Here is a 20,509-nt window from a genome sequence, read left to right on the forward strand (position 1 = left end):
TCTATTCGCAATTTTATAAATTTACTCACTCAGATGAATGAGCTAAAGCAGTTAATTCTGCTGGTACTCAGATAACCAGGGCTCGAAAAAAGTCAGAAATTTTACCCGTCCCCGAGGACGGCTTGTCCAACAATGTACCTGTTCAATCTAAAATGAATTCTTGTTTTCAATATGAATAGTGGAAAAGGTTCCACTTACCTTTAGACTGCCAATTTGATGATTCATAAACCTTTATTGGTTTTAATTACAAATAGATGAAGATGAATTTACATTAAATGGTAAATGATGATTATAAAGTGATGAAAACATTTAGTTAGGTATTAGCGCTGCATGGCGCGTCTCTAGTTACATTACATCTACTTCTACTGTTTTTAAGTTTTTGAGAAATAAAAAGTTAATACTTCTGATGCGCCAGTGGCGCCATCTGGGGGGAGTTTTCTGGGATGAGGGGGATGACATCTGGGGATGAGGGCTCGTTACATCCTCCCACCTTGAGTTTTGGACGACAAATGTCATGACGAAACTCAATTAGTCAATTCAAGTCTATAAAGTTTTCGACATGGTCGTAAGTATGACCCATGCCGAGTTTTTACGCGCACCACTCTTATTTTTCCATCTTTGCCGGGGTAAAGAGTTTCTATTTTGCCCAAAAGCCAATTGATGCGTTTGTTGTTATCGTCTCCTACGAGAATGATTTCTCCTTCTTTAACTTGAGAGTCTTTCTTTTTACGGGCAAAATCCTTAAGTTGTCCTAAATATTCAATTCGGAAACGTTTTCTTAAGTCCTCTCGAATTTTTTGACGATAGGCAAATCGGTTTTTCATCCTGGTGGCATCAATTAAATCAATATCTGGTACTCCAGATTCTTTAAGTTCGTGCAAAAACATGGCAGGTGTTAATGGTATCAGGTCCTCTAGATCTTCTGAGATGTACGTAAGTGGTCTGGAATTTATGATGCTTTCAACATCACAAATGACTGTGTATAGTTCTTCATAGAGAAGGTTTGCTCTTCCAAGGACTTTCCGTAAAATTGATTTTAGCATTCTAATCATTCTTTCAAAAAATCCACCCCACCAGGGTGCAGAGGGAGGATTGAACTTCCACTGAATCTTTTTCGAAGTAGCAAACTCTTTTAGTTTTTCGAAGTCTACTGATTTCAGATCTGCAGCCGCTCGAGTCAGATTTGTGCCGTTGTCAGAGAAAACCGTTGCGGGTCTTCCTCGTCGTGCTATAAACCTTCTGAATGCCAACAGAAAGCTATCCGTGGAAAGTGAAGTTACTAATTCAACATGAATGGCTCGGAAAACCGCACAGGTGAACAGCACGATCCAACTCTTGCTTCCATCCTTCAAAAAGAGTGGTCCGCACAAATCCACTCCAATGACTTCGAAAATCAATGCTTCTCGTACACGATCTTCAGGTAGAGGCCCACTTAGGACTTCTGTAGGACGAGCGCTGAACCTTTTGCAAATGACACATTTTTTAATCACTCGTTGAACAGTTTTTCTGCATCTGAGGATCCAATATTGTTCTCTTAGAACTGACATTACTATTTGAGTTCCGGCATGATTTAGTTCTTTGTGTTTATCAATTATAAGGCAGTGAGTGACATTATGGTCAGATGGTAGAACAATAGGATACTTAAATGTTCTCAAATCCTTCCTCATGGCTATTCTTGTTCTAACTCGTATAAGGCCTTCATCATCCGTTATAGTTTGTAAAGAGGTATAGCAAGGCTTGGTTTCTTCTGCTAGGCATCTGTTCTGCACGTACTTCATAATAACCATTTCAGCGTCTTTCATTTCTTCAATAGTCAGCTGTTTTTCGAGGTTTCGTTCATCCGCAGCACTCTTGATGTTTCTATAAAATCTGTAAATCCAAGCAGTTACCCTTATCATTTTTCGATATGATGTTAAAGTATCATATAACGGAATTTGTCCTTTGAATAAATTTGTTGAAGTCACTACCGTTTTTCTTCTTTCAGCGTTGATAATGTCCAAATCTGGATCAATAATATCTTTTGGCCAGAGCTGTGGTGGATCTTTCAGCCACATAGGGCCCTCCCACCATTTAGATTGCTTAAGATGCTCTGCAGAACATCCTCGTGAGGGAAGATCAGCTGGATTAAAAGTTCCGGGAACATAATTCCATTCTTCTGGCAAACTGAGAGATCTGATTTCCTGGACTCTGTTGTAAACAAAAGGGGCCCAATTTTCATTCCTTTTTATCCACAACAGGGCATTTACTGAATCTGACCCGAAAAATGTAGGAATATTTTCAAGTCTTAAGTCTGATTTAACTCCATGTGCCAGTCTAGCTCCAATTGTACAGGATAAAAGTTCAAGTCTGGGTATTGTGACGGGTTTTAGAGGAGCTACTCGAGATCGAGCTTGAATGAGCTGGCATGATGTCGAGTCTTCGTTTTGGCTTCTCAGGAATATGCATGTAGCTACCTTGCTCGCATCACAAAAATATGTAAACTTAAATTTCTCGAACCTTCAGGATTGTCCAAGAGACATCTCGGAATGGTTATATCTTTCAATTGACTTAGTTGTTTTTGCCATTTTTCAAACGTTTTTCGAATAGAAGATGGTAATTCTCCATCCCAAGTGCATTTTAGCTTCCAGCACTCCTGAAGCATGATCTTCGGTCTTAATGTTACTGGACACGTGCAACCAATTGGGTCGAATACTTTGTGAACTTCAGACAGGATTTTCCTTTTGGTTAAAGTCTCAGAGGCCTGCGATGTTTCCTTTAAGTCCAAAGTCAATGAATCAGTTCTTAATTTCCAAATCAGTCCCAAAACTGGTACTTTTCTTTCTTCATTAGGGATGACTACTTCTTGAGAATTTAGGATACTATGCTCCCACCCTCTTAGATCGAATTGAGCTCTCTTCAATATATACTGCGATTCAGTAACAAATTTGTGCAAATGTTCTCTATCTTCAACACTGGTTAAGCAATTATCTACATAAAATAATTCTTCTAATTTAACTGCCGTTTCCAGCATTGATTCTGGCGCTTTCTTCAAATGGTACCGTAGAGTGATTCCGAACAAATACGGACTACAAGTCAAGCCAAACACCACTCTTCTATGTTGGTAAATTTTGATCTTCGAAAGGTCTCCATTTTCACACCATAGAAATCTTAGGAAAGGTCTATCAGCTTCACTCAGTTGGATCTGTAAGAAAGCTTTTTGAATATCTGCAATGACTCCAATCTTATTTAATCTAAATCTGTTGATCACTGAAGGAATGAGCTCCACAAGATTAGGTCCTTTTTCAAGACAATTATTGATAGAGGGGAAACTTTGGTCGAAATATCAAAAACGGGTCTGATCTTGGTAGTAGAATTTTCTTTTATCACAGCTCGGTGTGCAAAAAATGTTCATTGGTGGCTGTATCGTCTGGGTCAACCTCTTCGATAATTCCCTCTCGTAGCCATTCTTTAAATACCGCTTCATAATCTTCTAATATTTCTGATGTCTTTAGGGACTCAACGCAGTTCTTCAATCTTCTTTCAGCAACACTTCTATAACTAGGTAAAGTAGGGTGATTTAAGATCCATGGAAGGCTCACTTCATATCTCCCATCTTCAAGTACCTTAATGTTGCGATTAAAATGGTCTTCGGTAGCTTTTGCAATTTCTTCTCTTGATTCTTTTTCACCTGGGTCTAATATCCCTAACGTATCTAGTTTCCAGAGATCCGAAATTTTAGCCTGAGCCACATGAAGGGACAAAACTATGTTGGTACTATTACTGTTTTCAGGATCACGTGTTTTTCCCATAAGTGTCCAACCTAATCGCGTTTCGAATGCAATTAAATTTTCTGAAACCGATTTAATAATACCTGTGAAACGTTTACCGCAAACGTCGGCTCCGATAAGTAAATCAATTTCTTTAGTTTCTGAATTCGACCCTTCCATGTTTTTATAATCGCAAAACTTAATTCCTAACTTATTCGCTTCTTTTATCCACGAGCCGTCTCTTATTTTAGGAATTTCTGTACAAATTTTTTCCTGATCATAAACTTCAAAGTTACAAAAATAATCCCGATTTAAATCACTCAAAAAAATTCTGTATTTATTATGCTGATTAGTTCTTTGTAATCCACCGAAAAGATTATGATTTAAGTTTTCTTGCCCTAATGGTTTGTAACCTATTTTATTTATTGTTTCTTTTAAAAGATACGACTTTTGGGACCCCGTGTCCATCAATCCGCGTATAACTATTTCTTTTTTTCCGTTTATTAAGCGAATTGTTAACGTTTGCATTAATACTTCCGGATTACAAGTTTCATTCGATAAAACCGTACTTTCTCCTTTACTATCTGTTTTCTTTTCCGGACACATAAATGTATAATGACGTTTAAAACAAATATCGCATTTTACAAAACTCCTGCATTTTTTAGCCGTATGGCCAAAGCGAAAACAAATAAAGCAACAACAGCTTCTCTTTAAAATATCCCTTTTATCACTCATTTCTTTTATTTTAAATTCATCACAATCCCATAAATTATGTCTATCGTTACCGCAAGAAATACATTTATTTTTCTTATTACTCGATTCATTCAATAAACCTGACGCCGTTGATATGCGATTCTTATTTTGTTTATTCGAATTCTCGCCTCCACTGCTACGCTTTGAGGAGGGGAAGGGGGAATATTCTGAAACTCTTGTTATAGACGAACTCAAGGTCGTGGCTTTTTCTCGGCTAATTACTTCTGTTTTTAAAATATCGAGGATCTCTGATATTTTCCACTCATTATCATTGCTATATTTTTTAGTTATTTCTAACACTATATCTGAGGGAAGTAATTTAATAAGTATAGGACAGAGTAAAGCCCCGTAATTTTCCTGATTAATTCCCAAAGATTCTAAATTTCTTATTTCAGTTTGACAAGAATCAAAAAGTTTTCTTAATGAAAAAATATCTGTTGATTTTTCTACTGGGGTTAAACTCAACAATTTATTCAAATGAGAGTTAATTATCAACGTTTTCTTGCCAAAGCGTTCTTTTAATGTTTCAATTGCTGATACATAATTATTATTTGTTAAACTGAATCCTTTAATCGCATCTGAAGCCGATCCCACTAAATATGTTTTTAAGTAATTAAACTTTTCAACATTCGACAAATCAGTGTTTTTATCTATGGCAGATTCGAACTGATCGCAAAATCTTTGCCAGTCTGAAGGATCGCCAGAAAATTTCTCTATAGTTAAAAGAGGCAGTTTCACAGAAGAAGTTTCATTTATTCTTATATTAGTGTTTATCTTCGGTTCGGAAATATTCGAATTTAACTCAGATGACACAACCGAAGTCGACAGTTTTTCTATTTTTCTTTTTAATCTGCTTTTACTTCGTACAATATTTGTCAAATATTCATCACACTTTATAATTTCTGTATCGATTTCATTTACATCCGTAATACCCTGCTGAATTTCGAGATCAATTTCTTTCAATTGTTCTTGTTTTAACATTAATTCAGACATTAACTCATCCAATTCATCTATTGTAACCTTGTCGTCTTGATAAATGTTTTCGATTTTAGTTAATAACTTAGTTGTTAATGACCTTATCGTAGTACGCTTTTGTTTGGATTTCTCCATCTTAATTTATAAGCGAACTACTTATGCACTTAAAGTCACTATAATCTATGAAACTAAATTTCTAATCTAAAATAAACAAGAAATCTCTTAATGGCGGTCCCTGTTCGGGCGCCAAAAGATGTTCAATCTAAAATGAATTCTTGTTTTCAATATGAATAGTGGAAAAGGTTCCACTTACCTTTAGACCGCCAATTTGATGATTCATAAACCTTTATTGGTTTTAATTACAAATAGATGAAGATGAATTTACATTAAATGGTAAATGATGATTATAAAGTGATGAAAACATTTAGTTAGGTATTAGCGCTGCATGGCGCGTCTCTAGTTACATTACATCTACTTCTACTGTTTTTAAGTTTTTGAGAAATAAAAAGTTAATACTTCTGATGCGCCAGTGGCGCCATCTGGGGGGAGTTTTCTGGGATGAGGGGGATGACATCTGGGGATGAGGGCTCGTTACAGTACCCGTCCTCTTTTGAAACTAACCCGTCGTTTCTAAATAAATAAAAATATAATTTTCTCCTATTTATTACTAACAATTATATAAATTGCACAATGAATTAGTAGTTACTAGGATTACAAATACTAGGATAGCATTATACGGTAATAAAAGAAATACTAGGTCACTAATAGTAAAACCTATTATTTCCTTAATGAAATAATTTATTTCTTTAATGAAATAATTTAAATAACAAAGGTCAAGTTATCTGTCAATTATCATGTCAATTTATCCGATGGTACTGCGTTTTTTAAATGAATCAAATACGACGTTTGCCAGTTCCACAATCAAGCCAATGATTTACAGAGGTTTCTGCACAGAAATCTGTAAGAGCTTTTTCATTTATTGAAACCAGCACGTAATGTGTTTTTTTTTTTTTTTTTTTTTTTTTTTTTGTAAGTTCATTGCTGAAAAGCCCTTTTCAACCGCTGCAGTACTCCCAGACAGAGAAAACATCAATTCCACCATGCGCAGTATGTTGCTGTATTTCGAGATTAGAGGGTCATTTTAGAAGTGAGGAGCTAGACTCTTGTAAGATAACAAAAATTGAAAATATATCACGAACATTAACGGAAAAATGGCCGTCCGCGCGGACGTTGGATTCGAGAAATTTGTTGTCCGCGGGGAATTTTTGACCGCCGAGGACGGGCGGTTTTTCGAGCCCTGCAGATAACCATTATATATAGGTATAGGACGGCATGCATTGTGTAAAGCATAGTAAATCAAACTTGCTAACTACTACGCTTTTTGCAAAGTTTTTTATAGAGTGGTAGACTTTAAAAAACTCAAACTTTCAGAATTTTTGGTAATTTCGCCAACATTTTAAGAGCTTTACCGCAAAAGAGCTGGAATAAAGTGGCGTAGCATATGAGTTTTTAAACCATTTATATGTAAACTTTAAATGGATAAAAAATTATACATAAGAATAGTAATACGTAAACATAGAGCCCTGATGACTCAGGGGATAGAGCGTTTGCCTTAAATGAGGTGATGCATCAGGGTTCGAATTCCAGCGATTGGTGATCGATACGAATTCCGCATCTGGCTTGCACCGACCACAATGCTGGTGTAAAATATTCTCAGTGAGAGACGGTTCATGGGTTAGAGTCCCCTTATCGCCGTAACCATAGGGGTTTTCGTGGTTTTCCTCTCCATGTAAAGCAAATGTGGGTTAGTTCCCTTCTAAGAAGAGTCTTCCAGGAAGGCAAATTTCTCCCAATACGTGAACCAGAAGTTCCCTTGTCTTTTGGATTGGGTTCAAAATTGCAAGGCTACGGATTTGAATATTAATAGTTGTAAATCCAAAAAATTGAGTCGGCTGTTCGAAGATGGCTATAAAATAAAATACGTACACGTAACTTTAATCAGGAAAGATTTATAAAATGATAGAGATTTAAGAATTAAGTTATTTTTACCAATTACCAAAATACATTAGTAATTCAAAGAAGAACTTAACTTCTTTGAATTACGCATTCTTGAATTCTCCTGAATTCATTTTGAATTCTCTTGAATTGAGTTTATTCTTTCGAAACTTAAGAATAAACTCAGAAACTGACTGAAGATATTTATGAATTACAATGTCAGTAAAAGTTTTTTGGATTTATAACTAACAGTTCGGACTTCTATTTAACGAACTTCCAGTTTGGGAATTTCTCTATTTTTGCGATTTTTTTCGAGAAACCAAGAACATTATGGAAATTTCTTCATAAAATAACGTCCAAATAGCTAAGTGAATTTTCTATTTAACGAACTTTTCTTTGAGATCCACTTTCCCTATTTCCCAAAATATTTCAGAACATTTCGAACTTGTTAACCCATTTTATGGGGGATATTAACCATTTAACTTTTAGATAAAACAGTAAAATCCCTTTCCCTTTGCATTTCAAATTAAAAACTCAGACAAAATTAACAGATTTTATCAGTAGCAATTAAACTTAAGAGCGCATGTGGTAATGTATGTTTAAAATTACTTCTATACTAAATGCAGCTATAATTTTATACATAAATTTAGCTTTTTTTAAGTTGAAAATGTATGTAGCATGATAGTGTAACACTGGATAATGTTTTGTTCTATTCTTGCTTTCCACACAGATTTCTTTTATGGTTAAGGTTTATAAAATAAATAGTAGATACTAGTTTACTGGATAAAGGTGTATCAATTGTTATTTTAATTAGGTCTAGTGTTTATGAATTTAAAACCTGATTTGAGTTGAAATATTTCAAAAAGTAATTTTCTATTTAACGAATTTTTTTTATAACGAACTTATTATCGGATTTAGCGACTTCGTTAAATAGAGGTCCGACTGTATTTACTGTTTTATTTTGAAACTAAATTGAGGATAAAAAAATCATATCTTTTACGTCTGTCATTAATACCGTTCCATGTATGGCATAATAAAATATCATACAGCATTAATTGGGAGTCACATTTTACATTTCTTATTTTTATCAGCGTATCCAATTTCCTCTTAGAACTGCATTTGCATAATTTACTATCATAATGAAATAAATGAACCTTCACGTTAATTCATTTCCCTGTTCAACATTTCAATTCGACTGAAAAAAAGCTCAAAATGGCGAAAAACATCTTGTTTTTATTATGCGTTAAAACTTTCTCTCATTAAATTAATGACATGCTGCTTATTATTTAATTAAGCTGGTAGGTTCTTTTTTATCAGCCCTGGAGAACAAAAAAAATAAACAAATAAACGAGAAAGTAAATAACGCGACGTTAATCCCTCTATTGAGTTTCTTTCGTCGAGCGTTTAATTTGAGCTATGTTAGAACCCTGGTTATTTATAACAAAGTTGTCGTCGCCATTCACTTCCTTCGAAAGGGCGACACTTGGCGACGAAGTTTGTCGACCCTCGAAATTTGCGTCTAAATCTTTTCATCAATAAGTGCATAAGAGAAAGCACATCAATAAGCAATGAATTATGATACAGTTGATGGATTGATTAGGCTTGATTAAATATTTATTATCACTGGTTAGACGGTTCGAGTTCAGTGACCGGCTCAAACCAAAATTTTTATAGTACTGCTTCTATTGAAATAATATTTTTATCATTGCTGGCATATTGGCAACACACTCCAAATTATTATAATTGTTCATTTCAACATGGCTAGCAAAATTTGTTTTATTTCGTAACCGGCGTTGACCAGCTGACCCGTTTTCGGGTTTACGACCATCGATGATTAACTTTGTAGCTTTTTAACTTTGAACTCATAGTATATATATTAAGAATAATAATATTATTATGAGTCACAGCGAAGGCTGGCTGATATGAATTCTGCCCCCGACTCGTATCAACCACAGTACTGATTCAAAATAACCTCAGTTGTAGACTGACTGATCATGAGTTAAAATCCTCTTGCCATCGGGCTAACCGTGGGTGGTTTTCGCAATTTTCCTTCTTATGTTATGCAAATGCAGCTTAATTTCATCAAAAGTCCTCCAGGAAGGTAAATTTATCCCAATACTTCATCCTGGAGTTCCTTTGTCTTCTGGATTAGGTTCAAAATTACAAGGCTGCGGAGTTGAGTATTAATAGTCGTAAACTCAGAATTGAGTTTGCTGTTCAACGCCGGTTTTAATATAATATAATATAATATAATATAATATAATATAATATAATATAATATAATGTAATATAATGTAATATAATATAATATAATATAATATAATATAATATAATATAATATAATATAATATAATTAATATTATTATCATTAATAATTGATTAAAAATAATAATGAATATGTAATAATTATGAATATTTGAAAATACCCTAAAAATTATTCTATTTCACACTTGTTTCTTAAAATTTCTCTTAACTTTAAAATTGAATCTTGTAATCCTTACCTTATTTTGAAAAATACTTAGAAACTCCTTTACGTTAGGAATTTTTTAATAGTTTTAAATTTTTGAAAATGTGGTCACTGTAAAAAATACAACTGGCCACTGGTCAGCAGCGAAATAATAGTAAATTAGATAGTCTAAATATATTTTTTCTAGACTTAGTATCCTATTCTAAATCTAGCAACTTCAAAAAAATTGATTCCATTTTATTTATTAGAACCAAATACATACATTTATAATAAATATTTTTCCCAAACATCATATTCTATTCTAAATCTAAAAACTTCAATAAAATTTATTCCATTTTTTCCCGAAAACGCGTTTGGAACAAAGTCATAAATTAGACAGATAATAATAGTAAATTAAAGAGTCTAAATATTTCTTTTTCCAGACATTATATCCAACTAGGAGGCTTCGCCCCCTGCTCGCTGCCGCTCGTCAACCCCCGGAACTGCTTTCGCAGTTCTCTTCGGATTGCTTTGCAATCCAGTGCTCTCTTTGCTCGCTCATTGGATACGTTCTTAACGTCTAGCTTTTGTATACTTTTTTGAATACTGAAGTTCCGAAAACTTTTCACTGCAGAAAATTCTAAACCTATACATTTCAATATTAATTTGAAATTTCAAACAGTTCACATATTTTGCTTAATCACACTATTCTAAATTTCAGTTGTAGAGAAAAGTAACTGTTGTAAGTTTTGTTTTAAAGTCTTTCCCACCAGAGGGCTAAAGCCATGTGTTGTAAAACAATATGAAATAGTAGTCTGGCACTGAACACCGGATGTAAAGCATCGGCTTCGATGAAGATAATTTTGTATTTTTAATTCTCTGAAGGGCGCCACCCTAATAATATGGAGTTTGTAAAATAAATGTATACATTTTTGATTGTTGACGAAGCCCATCATTTTGCGTTTTCATCAGTGTTCAGAAGCAGAACAACTATAAGTTTTTTATTTTATCACAAAATATAAAATGTATAAAAAACAAAGAAAAGAGTAAGAAAATGAGTATAGTCATAGAAAAAGTTAAAATTATAGTATAGTATTTGTCAGTTAAAATAAAACTCTTTGTTTAAGTCATTGTTAACAATTCAAATTTCTCCGACGCAATTCTAAACCTTAATTTTGTTCTAAATGTCAGTATTCAGACATTTAGAACAAAATTAAGAAAAATTATGTATATATATATATATATATATATATATATATATATATATATATATATATATATATATATATATATATATATATATATATATATATATATAAAAGGATATATAGTTTTGATGTCAGCAATTTTTCACAAAAACGATTGTTTCCATTATTAAATTCAGTGTCAACAATTAAAATTTTTCTGAGGCAACTCTTAACCTCTAAATATTATTTTTTTTAAGTACCCATTTCTAAATGTCAGTATTCAACCACAAAACAACTTAAAGTCCTCAAATTTAGCATGAAGTTGTAAAATGTAATGAAAGAGGGTCATAGCAATAATGTAAGTAGAAGTAAAGTTAGTACTGTAAAATTAAAACAATATTTTTAATCAATGAGCCAAGTTCTTCAAGAAGCAGTTGTAGAAGTAGCTGGATAGAAGTTTTTTTTATATAAAACTTTTTATAGAATTTCTTTAAAAATACAATTGTTAATCTGGGCATTTGGCGATACAACACTTATAGAATTGAAGGATTTGTTACCTCAAGCGCTCAGGTATCATAATTTTGATCTAATTGCGCTTCTATGTCATTTTGATTTATGTTGCTAAGTTAACTTTCAAAAAATTCTATGGCTGGCAACAGCATTTATATTTTTTAAGTTGTTTATTTTTATTTCTTTTAAAATTCGTTCTTTTTTTAGTGAAATGTTTTTTAACCTAACAGAATTCTTTGCCGACTGTTCTCTGTATATATGAAGAAAATAAAGTAAATTAATTAATTCCTAATTAAGTTTAAATGTAATATTATCATGTTTTTAGGGCATGAATCTGAATTGAACAACCTGATAATGCTCACTCTGATTATTGTTTCCGTTTTTAAAAGCGCTATATGTTGAGCCAGTTTAAATTAAATATTATCATGTTTTTAGGGCATGAATCTGAATTGAACAACCTGATAATGCTCACTCTGGTTATTGTTTCCGTTTTTAAAAGCGCTATATGTTGAGCCACCTCATCTAGGTTTGCCATGTGACATTTTTAGCAATAATAATTGGTCGATTTTCTAGCGTTGCCATTCGGGGAGTTGTAATGAGGCTTTTTTTTGGTGCCGTGTAAGAGAAATATATATATAGATTCTAAATCTAGTAAATTCAACAAAATTTATCCCATTTTATTTACAAGAACGCGTCTAGAACGAACTAATAAATTAGACAGTCCAAATATTTTTTCCCGGCAGCATATCCTATTCTAAATCTAGCAACTTCAACAAAATTTATTCCATTTTATTTTCAAGAACGCGTTTGGAACAAAGTAATAAATTAGGCATATAATAATAGTAAATAAGACAATAAATATCTTTTTTCAGACATTATATCCTATTCTAAATCTAGAGATTTCAACAAAAATTATTCAATTTTATTTTCAAGAACGCGCTTGGAATAAAGTAATAAATTAGACACATAACAATAGTAAAGTAGACAGTTTAAATATTAATTATTTTCCCCAGACTTCATATCCGATTCTAAATCCAGCAACTTCAACAAAATTTATTCCATTTTGTTTCCAAGAGCGCGTCTGGAACATTTACGAATCCCTTCTTCCGATTCCCAAATAAAGTTCCTTCATTGCTAACAATGAAAACCGAACAGCGCACTCTGCATAGCAATTACTAGAATTTAATCCTTAATTCGAATTTTCCAATCCATTGCCCCATCAGATGAGTGCAAATCTAAGGAGATAATGACTGAAATTGGCTACATGTAACAACCCCTTATTTAAAAATTCTTGCAATGGACTCATCTGATTGCTTCCCGACAGTTGTTTAATATTCGGCATGCGACGAATAAGTTCATCACAAGAGCGACCATGGATACTGCATCTCAGAGATTTGAAACTGATGAGGGATTGCTCTCATTGCTCATGGCAATCACGTCCATCCCGACTGTTTCACGCGTCATGGGGTGGGCATTGTTTCGGATGCTTCCCGTCATGCATTTCCCTTCTATAGTTACCCCCCCCCCTTTCCACTTTTATAAGTGGGAATTGTTGATGGAAGCAAATACTGGAAGATTTGTCTACCGAAACAGCGATGAACGGAAATAAAATTATATATGATATAATAGCCGAATTTTTTAGATAGACTTAAGAGAACGCCATATTGCGAGAGCTCTGGCATTGATTTGGGGACATACATACCTTCGAAATCATACATTACTTGATTAATGATTTATTAAATGGTAATCGGGATGTAGATTTTAAGAGAAAAAAAAAAAGTTTTTCGCATATTCTGTTTCTAACTTAAAATTTAGAGTATAGAAAAAGTGAGTTCTGTTTCTAACTTAAAATTTAGAGCATAGAAAAAGTGAGTTCTGTTTCTAACTTAAAATTTAGAGCATAGAAAAAGTGAGTTCTGTTTCTAACTTAAAATTCAGAGCTTAGAAAAAGTGAGTTCTGTTTCTAACTTAAAATTTAGAGCATAGAAAAAGTGAGTTCTGTTTCTAACCTAAAATTTAGATCATAGAAGAAGTGAGTTCAGGGAAATTCTAAAGTAAGTCATGAAGTTGCTGGAAAAAAAAGTTGTAAATATCAAAATACAAACAAATTTTCGGAGTAGAACTTCTCCAATGCGCAATCCTAAGTACATAATTTGTTTTAATTTTGATATTTTGACAATTTCTTTTCAGTATTTGAAACTTCATTTCTTACTATAGGTTTGTCTTAAATCTCTTTTCTATACTCTAAATTTTAAATCAGTTTATGGTGGTGAAGGAGAATTCTCGATGAAAAATTTCTGATATAGCGTTGTCTTAACGCTGTTTTTCGAAGCTGTGTCGCCAAGGAAAATAAAAAAGCCCTAGTTTTTAAGTGTCTTACACTTCAAACAATGCGATGATTTTAAACTATATGTAAAATTTTGTCGTGAAATATAAACTGGGCTTCAGAACAGACAAATAGCTTAAATCTTTTAAAAGTTATTAAACTTTTTCAAAAATCGCCAATTTTTCCACTAAATGAAAATTATCAAACTCACTGCTGTATTCTCAGTTTTTCCAAATATTTATGAGCCCAGGTAATGCAGCACTGGAGTAAATTTTTAAACATTAAAAAATTAGACCTGAAATGCTTTTCATTTTTACAAAACTGAGGCTTTTCCCCATATTGACATTTTGCTGTATTTTCAAAATAAGCGTTGACAGAGCTGGTTTCAAACAGGCTAATAGTCATGAGTAACAGTTGCAAACTCAGAACAGTTAAAAAAATCGCGTATTACTCGCAAAAAAGCATCATTTCATATTGCGACGGATCCTTCGAAAAACAGCCTCAAGAGTGTGCTAGAGAAACGTTTCATGGTAAATTCTGCTCCATTTCCAATAGCAATTTAAAATATAGAAAAATATGTTAGCCAAACATGTTAACAAAATATGTTATATAATATGTTAAAAATATGTTAATAAATATGTTTAAAAAATATGTTAAACCAAAAGTAAACCATAAAGTTTTAAATGCTGATTTTTTTTTTATAGTTTTTATAACATAAAATGCTTACAAATAATGTAGGATTATTCAGGATTCTAAAGCTTAGTGCATACCTACCAACTTTTACGGTTTTTACGAACAACTTTTCCGTGTGGTAACAGTCTTTATGCTTTAATATAAGCTTCTTGGTTTAAAAAAATATTTAAAATTATTTTAACCACCATGAAATAAAAAGTTAAAAAAAATATATATATAAGCTGTATTAATGCTGTCGTGTAATATAAATTAAATTTAGAAATTTTCTAAATTGATTCAACCATTTGAAACACATGGAAGACCGGTGTTATTATAATATATATTTTTTTCTAACGCTGTTATTACAAGTTAAAATATATTTTAATATTTCTTTAGTTACAGTTTAGTTATTTCGTTAGTTTTTTTGTTTAACATTTCTTTAGTTTAGTTAGTCTAATGGTTATTAAAAAAATATGTTAGATTATTGGAATTATCTTTGTATTATAAAATATAAAATTCAAAAACAGTAGTTTGAAAAAAAGTTAGAAGTAGTTAGTAAAACAGTAAAGTAGTTTGTCCTTTTTATTCATATTCCAAAACTTATCAATAATTGATTTTATGAATCAAAAAAAATTTCAATGATGAATAACTATTTCTCTTAGATCTAAATAACTGCATATTTGTGCAAATTTGTAAATTATTATTTGGAAGAGGGTCGTGTTGGAAAGAGTTTACCAATAACGCAGAAAGAGACACGAGTTTTTCTGTGTATTTCATTACCATAAATTATGAAAATGATAAATATAATATTTTTACTTATTTTATCCAAAATTAATTAAAAAAAATAATGAAAAAATTAAGAAAAATATGATTAATAAAAATTCTGCGTCAAAGAGTTAATACTTTTATTCCTCTTTTTTACTACTACTTCAGGGTAATTTTTTTTAATTCGTATTTTTAGATGCATCAATTTTTACAAACCCCGTTTTCATTTTCCGTTCCATTCTTTTCCATTTTCTTAATCTCGCATTTTGAGTAGCATCCACTTTTTTCAAACGCGGATTTTAAATTATAGCCATTTTCTTCCAGTCACCGATTTCACATTAAAGCCATTTTTTCTCGCCTATTTTGAGATATACCAATTTTTTTTTCAAACGCCGATTTCAAATCATGTCCATTTTCTTAATCATATTGTGTTACGTCCGTTTTTTAAACGCTGATTTCAAATTGAATCGATTTTCCTAAATTCGCATTTTGATAAAAATCTATTTTTTCGAAAGCGGATTTCAAATTATGTCCATTCTTTAACTTACTTTTTAAGCTACGACCCAAATAAAAAAAAGTTCACCGATGACCTATCGGAAAGCTTGGATGAGCAAAATATTAACTCCAATAAAAATGCAAAGCTAAAATGCCTTAATTAAATACTTACGATTTTTTTTTTTATAATTTTTATTCTGAGTGAAGATTTTTTCTTTCTTTCTGAAAAGATTGTCATGATGTTTGTATCAATTTATGCCATCCCTATCTACTCTACTAAAAACAATGTTCTTTCATCACAGATATTTAATGGAAGAGGAAGAAAAAAATGATTATTTTTGTTTACGATTGTCAATTAATTTCTTTCCAAGAAGAGAATGACCTTCGTTCTATCGTTCGATGACATGGCTTCAGATTCTCTAGAATTTTCTTTAGCATCTTCTTTATTCTACTTATTTTTCATAAGTCGTGGAGAAGTAGCTCTAATTGGAAATGTAAAAAAAAAAAAAAAAAAAAAAAAAACATTTCATATACGTATAAGATTCCAATATCCAATAGCGTAATTATAGTAAAATCAGTTCTGTTGGCCGTAATGTTATTTTTCCCCGGGATGTTGGATTTTTATGGTTTGTTTTGATTTGATCGTTCATGCACGGAAATATCCTTTCTTTTGGAGAAGGGGGAAAAACAGTAAAACTAAAATCATCTTGCTTCTCTACGCCCAGAAAATTGTCTGCAAAAACCTGTTTTTTTTCTTCTTCTTTTTGCTTTCTGAAATTGATATTGCATATATGTAGACTGATTGAGGTATAATTTTATTTTGAAGCTAGAAAGATTTGATGTCGGCATATTTTCTGAATCATTCTATCTTGAATCTTATTTTTGTGGAATTCCACATGCAAATGAATGTTTATCTAAAAAAAAAATTTTTTTTCCTTCCAAAACTAAATAAAATTGGGGTGAAATTAGACAAATTTTAATAAACCAAGTTCCATTCCCTGCATGATACATATCATTATGCAGTAAAATGATAACAATTTGGGGGAAGTGATTGAAAATATTACGAATCATGATATTTAAAAATACTAAAAGTGAGCCATTAGAATATCAATTATATTTAATTTTCAATAACTACATTTTCCCATACGATAAACCATATTCACGAAATCATGATTTTCCATATAGCTCTTTTGATATCATTTTATTCATTTTTGAAGGGCAGAGAAGGCAAAAGTAGGAAGTTTAAGCAGTCAAACTCATTAGAAAAAAAATTGTTTATGCAATATTTTTAATTATTTAACCCTTTAACGCCGAATGTATTTATTTAACTGGTCTCTGTGGTTCAGGGGATAGCGCTCTCACCTCTCAACGAGAGATGACCCGGTTTCGAGTCCCAACGATGGTTGGTCGATAGGAGTTCCGCACCCGACTCGCACCGACCACAGTGCTGACTTAAAATGCCTTCAGAGGTAAACGGATCCTGGGTTTGGGTCCCCTTGCAGTCAGGCAAACCGTGCGAGGTCCTCCAAATATATGCGCATTAATTTCATCAAAAAAGTAATCCATGAAAGCAAATTTTTCCCTATACTTGATTTAAGAATTCCCTTGTCTTCTGCGTTCGGTTCAAAATTACAAAACTACGGAGTTGCCTTACAATTTTGAACTTGAGTTTTGGTACAATTTCTATTTTGAGTTCAGCTTCTACTTTTTAAGTTTAGTTACAGAAAGCAGAAACTAGTAACGCAAATATTCGATTAATAATAATCTTCTTGGTGAAATGAAACATGCATATCTAAAGTGATATATTAGTAACATAAAACCTTTAACCTATAAATCTGATATTTCAAGTTATATTATAATTATTTACCATTGCATTTCACAGAATACAATAAAACAAATCATATAACTAACGAAAGGTGGTTACTTGTATACTGATAAAATTCAAAACTCTCTTCAGCTGGATTCAACACTTTTGTCACCACCTAATTTTGATAAAACTAGTTCGAAAAATCAATTTTCTTATGTGTTTTAATTTTTATAAAACTCTATATTGATTACTATATATATCAGCATCTATTTCATTAAATGTAACAGTTTTTTGGGGGAATAAAACTAGTTATTATTAACTTAACAAATTTTCTTTTGTTGTATCCGAATTTTCTAAAATTAGCTCCTGGTAAAAAAAATTAAAATTCAGACTGTTTTTTTTTAAATATTTTTTTACTGAATTATACTAAAAAACTTTCCGCGATAGTGACACATTTTGGGACTGAGTGTTCGTATTTTCTGGACGTAAATGTAGCCAAGTTGCTGCTGTTTTCCTTCATCCGCACATGTCAATAGAGGAAAAACACTTTTTATGGACATTTTTTTCTTTCTTTAAGGGCTTCAATGTCTTAAAAGAAATAAAAAAGAATGAAACAATAGAGTGTAGCGGTCAATGCTTATGAAGCAAAGAAAAAGTTTTCTTAACGATTTCTTCCCGAGAAAAAGGTCAACTTCATTGTGTGTAAATAATGGACGAATCTTCGATTTCCCGCTCTTTTATGTTTGTACATATGACGTCATGGCACTCAATAGCAAATGATACAAGATTTTACGTTATTTTTATTTACTCACTTATTTATTTCATTTTTTTTTCGTAAAATAGGTACGAGTTGTATTTCTCATATTTATTTTAATTATTTTATTACTTTTTTTTATGTTTGTAACTTTTTATATTAAGGAAATTGATGCTTTCTAATTAAATATTAAGCCTTGAATGGTTTATTGAAGAAAAATAAATTACGGCAAAGAAATCTAAAGGGAGATTTTAACCCCTTGACAGTGTCGCCCGAATGCTGTTCGGGCAAGTACTATGTGCAGTATTTGTGATGGCCGAACTGACATCCGGAAACAGAAAAAAATTAACGTTTCTATTTTGTGAAGCCCGAGCTGTTTCGTTTCTACTTTAGGATACTTAATTCACTATTTTCCTGATAGATGGCATTAGTGGTCCTAGTTTTTCACCGATTACGACTCCAGTCGAGGGAGGGAAATGTGGGTGGGGGTTTTGGGATATACCATACTGTAAAAAGATTTGTAAAATTTATGTATTGAAAATCATATTGTTGTGTTTTTATATTATATTATATTAGTTAGATTATAATTAGCTTTAAAATTTTGTTTAATTTGCTCTAATTGAATAAGACGTGTGTGTAATCCATTACTTTTTTATATGTATGTAAAAATTATAAATACAGTAGTTATTGCATTTAAAAATTTATTTTTGAAATAAGAAACCATTATAATAATAATTTTATAATAATAAAGAACAAAATTAAACACTCAGAAAAATTTTACATTTTTGGTCCATTTTTCTGAAATATATGTCACTGTTAAGGAGTTAAATTGCAATTTTACTATTTTTTTTTTCAGTTTGGATGTAACACCTTTTAAGTCTATGATAAAGCCTTAAGGAATCGAAGATTCTGAAAATCTTATTTATCCTTTCTGGTAAGTGAATTAAATTGTAAAAAATTCGTTCAAAGCTTTAATATTATTGTTGTGAGGTGGTAGAACTACATCAGATATTCATTCTTTAAATTTCTTGAACAAGTCCTGAAGGGATCTGTTATAATATGTATTGAAGTTAACTGTGACGGAAATAATCTGAAGAAACATTTTTACATAAGAAAGAGCTTATCCAGCTTCCGCACGAGAACTTTTTCAGACTGAAAACAGCGTTCGAAAAAACTACATTAATTTTGTAGTTAAAAACAACTACTTTTTTGAAAAATGAAATCAAATACAGCTGCAACTATCTTTAAAAAAAATTTTTTAATTACTTTTGAAACGTGGTTACTTCTAGCTTTGCTGCGGGACTTGATTTATTCCCATTTTCCAAAAAGGTTTTGAATAAGAAATCGGCTTATTATAACATGATGAATTATTAAGAGATATTTATTCTTGTTTACATGAGCCTGTTTTTATTTGAATTCCATTATTTTTTTTTTTTTTTTTTTTACGAATTTGTGCAATTTACTTTCAACTTTTTATGCCTTTATCGATAGCGAATTTAAGATGTGCAAGGAAATTATCAAAGATTTACAATTTCGTTAAGCTGTTAACGCTCATTTATTTTCTTTAAGAAATTAAATTTATTGAAAATAACAGAGAAAATATGCTCTCTTCTATTCAAATACACTGTTCATGAGTGTACATTCGCACTTGAAGGTATGACCAAAGTGATAAACTAGCTAATATTTGTAAATGCATCGCATTAAATCTATTGACCAACCCGACTCTTCCTAAATCAACCAATGCGAAACGGTTAAGAGGACGCTATGCCTAATTAATTTAATCTGTTTCTAACTAATTTAATATTTGAAATATAGAAAGTTCATGTAGCAAACTCAGAGTAAACCATGTAGTTTCAATTGCTGAAAATAAAAATAAATATGCAAACAAATTATTGGGAGAGAACATCGCCATTGCGTTTTTCTAAGTTATATAATTTGTTTTCATTTTGATGTTCTAAAAATTTATTTTCGGTAAACTTCATGGCTTACTCAAGGTTCGTCTGAACTCACTTTTTCTATATTTTTAATTTCAAATTAGTTATGGAGGTGATAAAGTATTGCTATGTAAAGTTTATCCA

At 31.7% G+C, this 20,509-nt stretch overlaps 2 protein-coding genes across 5 annotated transcripts in view; one reads left to right on the forward strand and one right to left on the reverse strand.

Moving 5' to 3' along the window:
- The window catches only part of LOC107445872 (uncharacterized), a 256,280-nt gene that overhangs the window by 14,266 nt on the left and 221,505 nt on the right, over positions 1-20,509 (forward strand). For all 4 annotated transcript variants that reach the window (XM_071184745.2, XM_071184742.2, XM_071184746.2 and 1 more), the window contains exon 2: positions 19,288-19,365. The gene's annotated coding sequence lies outside the window, so the exon portion shown is untranslated. The remainder of the gene's footprint in view (positions 1-19,287; positions 19,366-20,509) is intronic.
- On the reverse strand, positions 525-3,926 carry LOC147808649 (uncharacterized). Its single transcript, XM_087162655.1, has 3 exons — positions 3,456-3,926; positions 2,497-3,181; positions 525-2,449 (listed from the first exon to the last, which is right to left on the reverse strand). The coding sequence occupies exons 1-3, from the start codon at positions 3,924-3,926 to the stop codon at positions 525-527; spliced, it is 3,081 nt and encodes a 1,026-aa protein (XP_087018781.1).

This window comes from Parasteatoda tepidariorum, chromosome 5 (assembly GCF_982258835.1).
Source record: "Parasteatoda tepidariorum strain Cologne lab strain chromosome 5, Ptep-v5.0, whole genome shotgun sequence".
NCBI lineage: Eukaryota > Metazoa > Arthropoda > Arachnida > Araneae > Theridiidae > Parasteatoda > Parasteatoda tepidariorum.